Here is an 11,228-nt window from a genome sequence, read left to right as displayed (position 1 = left end):
ACGTCTTGCTCTTTTCTTTTTGTTTTGTGTGGCTGCATTATAACAAAACGACCCTTACTTATAATCTTAAAGTCACATTGATGTAACCGCGTATTAACTAATACTAATCTGATAATGTTTAATATTGAGAAGTGATCAAACCGGCATTATATTCTCACTTAATATATACTGAGGAGACTGACAAGTATTCAGAGAGAGAGAGAAAAGGTCATACACTACTACAAAAATTGAAATAGACGACGGTAATCCACCGTCGTGTATTTGGTTTTTCAACCGTCGTGAAATCGACCGACATCTTTTGATGTATAAAACCACGACGGTAAATCCCCGTCGTCTATTATATGTAAAGACGACGCTTTTACTCAAAACCGTCGTCTATTATATGTAAAGACGACGGTTCTTTAATAAAAACCGTCGTCTATTCTATGTAAATAGACGACGGTTTTGAGTAAAAGCATTGTTTATTTACATATAATAGACGACGGTTTTTATTAAAGAACCGTTGTCTATTATATCCAAAGACATCGGTTTGTTTAAAAACCGACGTCTATTAAATCTAAAGATGACGCTTTGTTCCAAAAACCATCATTTATTAATTGTAAAAATGACGTCGTGATTTTACATTTTAGGTTTTTTATTTATTTTTTATTTTTTATAATTTAAGTTTTCAATAGCTCTACAACGATTTTAACTAGAAAAACAACCATAATGCATTCTGAACAATAAATTCAGGTCCAAATCTTCTATTTAGTATATAAAAAAAAATTATTTCATAAAACTTGAAGATCCAAAAGTAATTACATTGTTAACCAATCTTGATTCCTACTATATTCATACAAAATACCATCTCCATAGCATTAACCTATAATTACAAAATACCATATCCAAATCATTAACCTATAGTTGTTGTATCTTCCACAATTTGTACTTGGTCTCCACATTCAGCTGTCATCTTGGTGTTCACTGGTGATGGAACAGTTCCTTAATATCCTATAGAAACCATGAGAAGAGGTGAGTGAGTGGATAAATCATGAACATGAGATGTTTACATCTAGTGATGCTGACTGCATAAGAAATTATGCAACTTAAAGAAATGTTGGGGTTTGTCCCAGCACAAAGACTCTTGCAGAGTATAATAAAACTTGTTAAAAGTTTAACTCTGGCTAGTGAACATGAATTAATTCAACTGTTTGCCCTGTACATGTTTTTGTATTAAATCTCTTAAAAAATGAATAGATGTGTGCGACATGCAATAAAAACCATTTACAAAGTGTATATATTGCTCAGGTTTGCAAATCGTGGGAATTGGAAACCAGAGTTTGCTACGTCACTGATCATTCTGCAAAATAGACACAAAAAATTCATCACAAAAACAGAGCTGCTGATTTTTATTTTTTCTTTTTCCTTTTTTTCTGAAAAAGTGGGTTAATGAAACAGAAGGGGACGGTGTACTTACAAATACTCAAGACGGGAGTAATTAAAAAGTTCTACAGGTAGACTCCCTTCAAAATTGTTTCCCAAAATTGACCTGTGAGCAGTGCAGAGTAATATTAAATTCAGATGTACATATCAACTTTGACAATTCATTTTGTTTTAACCTTATCACAAAAAAAGTTTAACTGTCAATGTCTCTATGAGATAACAATCTACAGACATTAGCTAACAGCAAGATCTAATTTAGCAAAATATACATGAACCTGGGCAAAATATTCAATGCATCTCATAATGCAAAATATACAGAAATTGCTTCCAACATGCATATCCAATTTAATTGCCATTAACTGTAATATTCACTGGCACACAAGAATGCATACCCTCTGCGTTCCCCAGTAGATAAGTCAACATTATTCATGGCATCCCAAAGAATTTTCAGGGGCACCCAATGAGGAGGATACTTAAAACGTGCAACATCCAAAAATAAGCGCCATGTCATTTCCAGAATGATAGCCACCAAATGGTGAAAAATGACCAGTACCCATCTGCAATAAAAATTTGATTCTTACTAGTCAATACCTGATCAATTTTCAAAGAATTAGAGAGTGTGACAGAGGGAAATTTAAGCAAAATCCTTAAATGAGATAAACATCAGTATAGCAGTATAGTAATTCATAAGGCTGAGAATACCAAGCATATCTACAGCTAACTTAAAATAATGGTTCCACCGAAGAAAATGTAGAGTAGTATGGCAATTAATAATACCTGTTTGAGAGCTGCTCTATCATATGATGAGATCACATGACAATCATCAGAAGTAGAACATCTCGAGACACCTACTATGATGGAAAATCATGGATTAGAAAAGTTTACTACATTCAAGACATTTGCAAACCATTATGGAGTCAATAATGAGAGACAACACCTACTATAATGTGACAATGTGTTTATACTCTGTAAAGAATACCAATATTGTATCAGAATTTCAGGAGCAACAAAAGCTCAAATGCTGATGATTAGTAGCATATCGATTGAATATTAAGCATAAAACCCTCAACTAATTAGGTAATGACTAGTTAACACAGTTTGAGTATCAACAGTTCAAATCATATCAACATGGACAATTTCAAAATCCATGTAAGCCTATCAACAGTTCAAATCAGAGAAACACAGATGTACCAGTCACATATGGGTACCTTGAAAAAATTATGAAAAAAAAAATTGAAATGTCATACAGAAAGCTAAATCCCCAAATTAAAATAAGAAAATCAAAAGTGTGAGAACAGAATACAGGGTTCTCCAAGAGGCTTCACGAGTAGCCTAGGTTTAGCCTTCGATTCCATCAACTGCTCAAAAAATCACACATTCAAAATCAAAGTAACCAAAAAATAATATAGATGGTGGAAATCAGATAGAAAATTGAAACTTACACTCGTTCTTGTCTTCTAAGATTTGTCAATTTCCTTTGCCTCAAAATAAAAAATTAAATTAGAAGAAGGAGGAGGAGGAACTTACAGAGGCTGGAGAGTGGAGCAGCAGATCTGCGAGATAGAGAGAGAGAGAGTCATGACAGAGAACACAGACCAAGCCAAGAGAGATCGATTAGCACAGCCTCTTCAGATTCCTTAACAGATCTCCCCAAATCCGTGTCTTCAATTCTCAAAACGAATTTCCCTTCATTGGACCTGAGCCAACACAGATAATCATACTCATATTCCTTTGAAAACACAAATACCTTGTTGGATTCATCACTCGCTGCTCGTCAAATCTCTGTACGAAGTAGTCGCCAAATTTACCTCTGACAGAACGGTTGTTGTAGTATTTGAGCCAAGAGAGGCGGATCGTGAGTGGGAAGGTGGCGAAGCCAATATTGAAGGAGAGGTTCAACGAGATCCACAAGACGAAGAGCACGAAGGGCCGCGAATTTCAAAAGGAAGGAGGCTAGGGTTGGAGATTCACAATTATCAGGAGCTTTATGACAGACTGAAAAGACGCGAACTCGAGAGGTTCGCGAATGGCCACGAATTCACTTACGCGAAATTTTTATTAGCGCGTCTTGGAAAGACGACGGTGACTTCTTTCCGAATTTGAAAGACGACGGTACCCTTATTTCAACCGTCGTGTTATTAAAATCAACTAAGGTTTTAGGACTGCTCAACGACGGTTGTTATAACACCAGTCGTTGTTTGTAATATTTTTTAAACCACGACAGTTTTTTCATTTTGCGTCGTGTATTTAATGTCGTTGTTTTACATTATTGTAGTAGTGATACTGGGAACCGGCATTATATTCAGAGGAGACTGACCGGCATTATATTCTCACTTAATATATTCTCTCCCTACTGTCAATAGATATTAAAAAAAAAACATAAGAGAAAGAAAGGGCTCAAAAGAAGTTAATTAGAAACATCTATATATGTGGCTATGATTAACATTACGAGAAATGTACAAGACAAATCAACATTTGACATTGAGTTCTTAGGTACTGAGCAACCAGTAGCTATGTTGCACCTATTTGTAATTGCCCTTCCCTTCCTCATCTTCACAATCTTCCTCATCAAAAGGCTTACCGATACACCAAAACACAAAAACCTGCCTCCTTCACCACCAAGTCTACCAATACTTGGAAACCTCCACCAACTAGGCACTTACCCTCATCGATCCCTACAAAGACTAGCTCAGCACTATGGTGAACTCATGGTGCTTCGTTTTGGTATGCAACCAGTGCTCGTAGTTTCTTCTGCAGACGCTGCTTGTGAGATCATGAAAACAAATGATATCATCTTCTCTAACAGACCCAGATCAACCATTGCCGATAAACTTATGTATGAAGCTAAGAGTGTGTCCTCAGCTCCTTATGGTGAGTATTGGAGGCAAATGAGAAGCATCTGCGTGCTCCAACTTTTAAGTAACAAAAGGGTTCAGTCTTTTCGAGCAGTAAGAGAAGAAGAACTAGCCTTGCTGACTGAGAAAGTGAAACAGTCTTCTCTGTTGTCATTGCCTGTGAATTTGAGTGAGTTGTTTGCTTCACTAACTAATGATGTGATTTGTAGGGTGGCTTTTGGGAAAAAGTATAGTGGAGATGAAGGTGCAAGGAAATTTAAGAAGTTGCTTGAGGAGTTTATGATCATGTTGGGTGGTTTTTATATAGGGGATTTTATTCCATGGCTTGGTTGGGTTAGTCAAATTAATGGTTTAGATGCAAGAGTGGAGAAAGTTGCTAAGGAGTTTGATGAGTTTCTGGATTCTGTAGTTGATGAGCATATGTGTACTCCTAAAATGAAAGGAGAGAGCTGTGGTGATAATATGAGTGTTGAAGGTGAAGATAGGAAGGATCTTGTGCATGTTCTGATTGAAATTCAAAAGCAAAACAAGGCTGGCTCTTCCATTGATAGGGATAGCATCAAAGGTATCATTTTGGTAAGTCTCTTCTCTGTCTCCACAACTAAAGCAAGAAAGCTCAATAGCTTTATGTGCCTAAGATACCTACATCAGAATATATAAAATCTTATACTTCTCCATCCGTTGCTAATTGATTTCTGGGGTGAACTAAGATCTTTCTCGGTTTATGCAGGATATTTTTGGTGGTGGAACTGATACTAGCTACACAGTTCTAGAGTGGGCAATGACCGAACTTTTAAGGCATCCAAGAGTCTTGAAAAAACTGCAAGATGAGATGATGGGAATTGCTAATGGCAAAGCAGACATAACCGAGGGCGATTTAGATAAATTTCCTTACTTAAAAGCAGTGATCAAAGAAACACTTCGGTTGTATCCTCCAATACCGTTACTGGTTCCTCGCGAATCAACACAAGAGGCTAAAATAAAGGGCTATGACATAGCAGCAAGAACCATGGTCCTGATCAATGCTTGGACAATTGGAAGAGACCCCTCAATGTGGGATGAACCAGAGGAGTTTAAACCAGAGAGGTTTTTGAACTCTTCTGTAGATTTCAAAGGGCATGACTTCCAATTAATCCCATTTGGAGCTGGAAGAAGGGGCTGTCCAGGATCCTTGTTTGCCATGATCACTAATGAGATTGTGTTAGCAAATCTTGTGCACAAGTTTGACTGGACATTGCCTGGTGGAGCAAGAGCTGAGGATATAAGCATGACAGAATGTACTGGCCTTGTCATCCACAGAAAAGCTCCTCTCGTAGCTATGGCTGTGCCAAGGTTTTCCGAGAATTCCTCCTTTCCCATTTTATGATTGTGAAGGCCTTTCTGCAGTGTCACCTCAAAGTTTCATAACAGAAGCCCAAAGGAAGCATAAGATCATGAAATTCTGAGTCATGCTTAGCCTATATAAAATGATTCTTTATATTGTTCCTTGATAAAAAAAATTAAATTATAGGAATTTGGACTGTCATCCTTAGATAAGATGTATTTTCCATTAAACTTGGATGTTAGATTGGATTTTGATTTTAAAGTCTTTTGGATCTACACGAAAAAAAATTTCTACCTTGAATTTTCCTATCTACAAGATAGAAACTTAAATGAGGCACGGAACTCTTTTAAGTCAGAAGCCGAACACTCTACGCTTTCCAAAAGCATCTAAATTTTTTTGTTGTCTTTTGCCCAAGTGGGTGAATTCGTGTGGACTAACTCATCCCTAAGAGCAAGTGCAGCGCAGCACATTAACCCAGGCAAGGCCCCCCCAGGCCAGAGTTGGACCTCCAGCGCGCAAAAGGAAGCCCGGGCAAGCCCAAGGGCAATTTTGGACTGGGCTCTTGCCCCAAGTCGCTGACGAACGCTGACATCAGCGGTTGAAAATCAAAATTTTTTTTACAGCCCCAACGGGAAGATGCCACGTGGAGCTTCTTAGACACTCCGATCGAATTTTTTGCAAAAATCCGACGCCATTCGAAATTTTTTTAAAAAAATAACAAAAAATTCTGGATTTTTTTCCCTATAAATACCTAACAATTTAATTCACTTTCCACACTAAATTTCATACAAACTCTTCTCCTTACTTTTCACTCTCATTTTTCTCCTACTTTCCATTTGTATCAAAAAACAAATGGCCTATTCAATTTAATGTAACTTTTTTTTTTTTCTTGCATTTCTAATTTGTTTTTATATTTTCTTGCATTTTCAATTTAATGTAACTTTATAATAAATAGTGACACTTGGCAACCGAAAATATTATTTGAAAAGATTATCAAAATTAATAGTTTAAGTATAAAAAATATATATAAAATAAAGTAAAGTGAATAGTATTTGCCCTTGCCCTTTGGGGTGGAACCAAAAAAGGTAAGGCTGCTACTATTCATGTGAATAGTGTCAAATCTTGCCATACCTTTGCCTTGCCCTTGCCTTTTCGGGTGGAGGTGCTCTCAAAGAAGAAGAAGAAGACAACAAATTGAAACAAACTAACTCGTCCATAAACTTTTATGTGGCTCTCCTCTTACAAATGGACCATCAGAATGCTCACACACAAATTTGTATGTGGCTCAAATTAATTGGCTCATACTTGTCTGTGGTTTCAACTTTATATGTTTTTTTTTTTTTGGTCTGAACCACGAGGTGGTCCTGGATGGGCCCCAACTATGGGTGGCACCTTTAAGCCTTAACCACAACCCAGACTAATCCCCGTTCACACCGGGTCGGCCCGTCAGGGGTAAAGTGCTAGCCAAAGTGGTGACTCCGTACAAGAGCAGGGATCGAACCCCTGACCTCTCTTAAGGAATGAGAGTGCCGAACCACTCACACCAACCACCTTGGTTCAACTTTATATGTTTTGTTTTCTTATGGAATCATGGACGGTTCTGTTCTGCATAGTATTAGGATGATCTTTGCCTTTATTTAAACACACACAACACATTCGTTTCTTAGTACCAACTCTGAAGATGCTAAATCCCTTGCAAGTATTGCAAGAGCTAAATGAAAGCTCCTCCTTTTTGCAACCTTTGGCCTTCACACTGCTGGCCATTTTCCTTGTCCTCCTATACTCATGGTACTCTTCGACTAAAATCACCACCCAAAAATCAACACAACCGCCTTCTCCTCCAAAGCTACCTATCATTGGAAACCTTCACCAGATAGGCTCGTACCCTCATCGCTCACTTCAAGCCCTGTCCCAACGCCATGGCCCTCTCATGCTTCTCCACTTTGGAAGTGTCCCGGTGCTTGTTGTCTCTTCAGCTGAGGCAACCCGGGAGATCTTGAAAACTCATGACCTCGCGTTTTCTGATCGACCCAAGTCCACCATCTTTAAGAAGCTTCTCTACAACTACAAAGATGTCGCAACCGTGCCGTATGGTGAGTATTGGAGGCAGGTGAGAAGTATATGTGTTTTAAATCTTTTGAGCAACAGAAGGGTTCGGTCTTTTCGTTCTGTGAGGGAAGAGGAAACCAAATCCATGATCAGAAACATAAAGGACTCATCATTATCATCTGTTTGAATCTGAGCGAAATGTTTGTGAGGCTTACTAATGATCAGAGGCGGATCGACGTTGGGACAAGAGGGGGCTGAAGCCCCCTTGGAATGCTGAAAAATTGGGAAGGGACTCCATGAAAGCCCCCTTGGACTGCTGCTGGAAGCCCCTGCACACCAACTGCTCGACGAAATTCCCAGCCGAACTCTTCCTCTGCTGCTGCGCATTGCGCACGCTGCGTGCTAATATTTTTTCAAAACCTGCCTTGCCAAACGACGTCGTTTGGTCCAAGGCTCAGTCAAATTTTTTTTAATTGACCTGGCCTCAAAACGACGTCGTTTTGGGCCAGGTTTAAAAAAAAAAAAAAAAAAAAAACAGCATTACTTACACACGATTCTGCACAGCAGCTCCAAACTCTTCATTCCTAATTTCACATCTTCATTCCCATATGTATGTGTTATTATTCTGGTCTAATTTGTGAAACAGCCTGCAAATAAAATCAGGAAACGACTAAACTAAAGATAGAAACCTGGAACTTACCCTTGTATATAAGTCTGAAGTTGATCTGGAAATTTGACTTTTAGTGACGAAAAATCTGAAGAACACCGTCGCAGAAAAGTTTTAGCCACGAAAAATCTGATGAACATCTGTCGCTAAAAACTTTTGGTGACGAAAAAGCTTCAAATTTCTGGGCAAAACAGCAGCTGGGTTTTTATAGTTCAATTTGTTTATGTTATTCCCTTCCATTTTCAGTGCTCACCTTTATGTTATTCCCTTTCATTCATGCTTCCTCTTTTTCTAGCCTCCGCCATTCATGCTTCCTTTGTTTAGAAAAATTTTGGAACTTTTACACTGAGCCCCCTTGGCCACATAATCCTGGATCCGCCACTGCTAATGATGTAGTGTGTAGAGTGGCTTTAGGGAGGAAGTACAGTGATGGGGAAGGCGGGGAAAGTGGGAGGATGTTTAAGAAGCTTTTAGGGGAGTTCGCTGACTTACTGGGAATTATTAATATTGGGGACTATGTCCCATGGCTTTCTTGGTTGAGCCATGTCAATGGTTTGGGAGCCAAGTTAGACAAGGTGGCTAAGCAGTTGGATGACTTTATAGATACAGTGGTTCAAGAGCATATGAACCATAGTTCAAGGAGTGGAGATGATGATCAAAAGGATTTTTTGGACGTTTTGCTTGCAATTCAGAAAGAAAACTTGGCATGCATTCCTATTGATAGAGTTAGTATAAAGGCTGTCATCCTGGTAACTCTCTCTCTCTCTCTCTCTCTCTCTCTCTCTCTCTCTCTCTATATATATATATATATATATATATATATACAGAAATTCTCTTATGCGGACATCCGGATGTTATTATCATGCGGACGCTGTGTATTTTGTACTACCCGGCCCCTCTCTGTTTTCCTGCCTGTTTACAATAGGATCCGCACGATAATAACATGCGGACATCCGGATAAGAGAATAACTGTATATATATATATGTGCATGTGTGTATGTTTTTTGTGAAAGAGGTGTAACATATAGTAGCATATATATTTTGCAAAAGGTTAAATATCTTAATCCAATCAATTGTTTTTAGGATATGTTTGCTGCTGGCACTGATACCACATATACTGCCTTAGAGTGGACAATGACTGAGCTTTTAAGGCATCCAAGGGTCATGAACAAATTGCAGAATGAGGTAAGGGGAATAGTCGGAAACAAAACAGACGTAATTACAGAGGATGATTTGGTTGAAATGCACTACTTGAAGGCAGTGACGAATGAGACTCTTCGCTTACATCCACCACTTCCATTACTAGTTCCCAGGATGTCAACCCGAGATGTGGAAGTAAATGGCTACAACATTAAAGCCAACACACGAGTTTTCATCAACGCATGGCAAATCGGAAGAGATCCCAAGCTGTATGACAAACCAGAGGAGTATGAGCCAGAAAGGTTCTTGAATAATGGTATAGATTACAAAGGGAATGACTTTGAATTCATTCCTTTTGGAGCTGGTCGGAGGGCCTGCCCAGGAATTCAGTTTGCCATGGCTGTTAATGAAATTGCCTTAGCAAACATCGTGCACAAGTTCGATTGGGCATTGCCCGGTGAAGCAAGTGGGGAGGATTTAGACATGACAGAATCCACTGGTTTAACCGCACATAAAAAATATCCTCTCAAAGCTGTTGCTTTTCCACACTTCGAAGTTGAGAAATAGAGAGGGCATTTTCATATTATTGTCTGTGGCCCTAAACCTGTTACCAACATACCATAGCACAATAAGAATTGTCAAAATATTATGTAAAATTCTATTTTGTTGTTGTCTTCTGCCCAAGTGGATCAACTCTTGTGGACTAACTCATCCCTAGAAGAAGAAGAACAACAACAAATTTCTTGACAATGAGATCATGATGTTGAACATATATGTAACTTATTGTAACATGAATTTTGACTCTTAAAAAATGACCTTTGAGTTTTTTTTTTCTTTTCATTTTTGGTACATGAATTTTGACTCTTTAAAAAAAAAAAAGTCTTACATTAGTTTTTAAATTAATTTTTTTTATAAGTAGTAATTCAAACCGTGTTTAAACAGTTAACATGTGCTCGTTATCGGTAATTTGCCTATATTTATGTTTTCTTTTTAATGTTCCTATCCCTCCAAGTATTATTCCATACGTGTGGGCATATTGTTTTCGGGGTTTTCCACTGTAGACGTCCATGAACTTTGCCTCCAGTGGCAATTGGGTCCATGAACTTTTTTTTTGAGGCAATTACATCCTTTAACTGGACAAAAAGTTCCAATTAGGTCATGCCGTAATAGAATCCGTCGAGTTTGACCATGTGAATGGCACGTGCTCTTGTTGTGAGGGGGTATATTCGAGTTTTCGTCGTTTGAGCGAAACATAACACAATTTAGAGCTTTAGAGAGGGACTATGCAGGTTTCGATCTTCCATACCAGTGAACTGAGCTTTCTAAGGCAGCCATTGGAATTCAATTTGTTGCTGTAGTGATTGATCCAATGTTGAGTGAGTGAGAAATTTTGTGTGTAAGCTTCAAAATTTGGGGTTGATTGGGGGTACAACTAAGGGTTAGGGTTTCATTTTGGGGATAGTTGAGTTTTTCGTCCTTTTGGCTGATGGTGATGGAAGAGTTTGACTTCCGCTGGGGTGGTGTTGCTCCTAAATACATTAAGTGATTCTGCCTATTTGAATACATATCAGTTGGTTTTGTTTTCATCTGTGTGGTACATAGCTTTTTAAGATTCCATACAGGCTTTGCTTTATACTGTCATTGACTGCAACATTTAGGGTTCTTGTCTTCTATTCCTCGCACCAAATCGACTAAAGTTATTCTATAGCAATTAAAAAAACTCACCGAACTGTGTACTGTATATTTTGATTTTGGTGCACAACATTGAATT

At 38.3% G+C, this 11,228-nt stretch overlaps 2 protein-coding genes and 1 pseudogene across 3 annotated transcripts; 2 read left to right on the top strand and 1 right to left on the bottom strand.

Moving 5' to 3' along the window:
• Positions 1-805: 805 nt before the first annotated feature.
• LOC148294573 (glutathione gamma-glutamylcysteinyltransferase 1-like) lies at positions 806-3,517 on the bottom strand. Of its 2 annotated transcripts, none has more exons than XM_088252960.1 (6): positions 2,950-3,517; positions 2,200-2,780; positions 1,815-1,979; positions 1,457-1,528; positions 1,268-1,339; positions 806-990 (listed from the first exon to the last, which is right to left on the bottom strand). In XM_088252960.1, the coding sequence occupies exons 2-6, from the start codon at positions 2,220-2,222 to the stop codon at positions 942-944; spliced, it is 381 nt and encodes a 126-aa protein (XP_088109086.1). In that variant the 5' UTR covers positions 2,223-2,780; positions 2,950-3,517; the 3' UTR covers positions 806-941. The 2 variants fall into 2 exon arrangements, with proteins under 2 accessions (XP_088109086.1, XP_088109087.1); XM_088252961.1 differs by having other exon boundaries at positions 2,200-3,119; positions 3,231-3,517.
• Positions 3,518-3,875: 358 nt separating this feature from the next.
• LOC110751524 (cytochrome P450 736A117-like) lies at positions 3,876-5,855 on the top strand. Its single transcript, XM_021952000.2, has 2 exons — positions 3,876-4,853; positions 5,008-5,855. Exons 1-2 carry the CDS (start codon positions 3,936-3,938, stop codon positions 5,641-5,643), a joined length of 1,554 nt encoding a protein of 517 aa, XP_021807692.2. The 5' UTR covers positions 3,876-3,935; the 3' UTR covers positions 5,644-5,855.
• A 1,412-nt stretch (positions 5,856-7,267) lies between these two features.
• LOC110751486 (cytochrome P450 736A117-like) lies at positions 7,268-10,190 on the top strand (annotated as a pseudogene).
• The last annotated feature ends 1,038 nt before the right edge of the window (positions 10,191-11,228 follow it).

The sequence above is a fragment of the Prunus avium genome, chromosome 5 (genome assembly GCF_965620075.1).
Source record: "Prunus avium chromosome 5, drPruAviu1.hap1.1, whole genome shotgun sequence".
Taxonomy (NCBI): Eukaryota; Viridiplantae; Streptophyta; class Magnoliopsida; order Rosales; family Rosaceae; genus Prunus; species Prunus avium.
This window is presented reverse-complemented; position numbering and strand designations above follow the sequence as displayed.

What these genes read in the sequence shown, in the direction of transcription:
- LOC148294573 (XM_088252960.1), bottom strand. Translation starts at nt 2,222, where the DNA reads ATGATAGAGCAGCTCTCAAACAG. An exon ending in ATAGAGCAGCTCTCAAACAG is followed by an intron (nt 1,980 to 2,199) that starts GTATTATTAATT and finishes TTTTTATTGCAG; the next exon opens with ATGGGTACTGGTCATTTTTC. An exon ending in TCTACTGGGGAACGCAGAGG is followed by an intron (nt 1,529 to 1,814) that starts GTATGCATTCTT and finishes CACTGCTCACAG; the next exon opens with GTCAATTTTGGGAAACAATT.
- LOC110751524 (XM_021952000.2), top strand. Translation starts at nt 3,936, where the DNA reads ATGTTGCACCTATTTGTAATTGCCCTTCCCTTCCTCATCTTCACAATC. An exon ending in GCATCAAAGGTATCATTTTG is followed by an intron (nt 4,854 to 5,007) that starts GTAAGTCTCTTC and finishes CGGTTTATGCAG; the next exon opens with GATATTTTTGGTGGTGGAAC.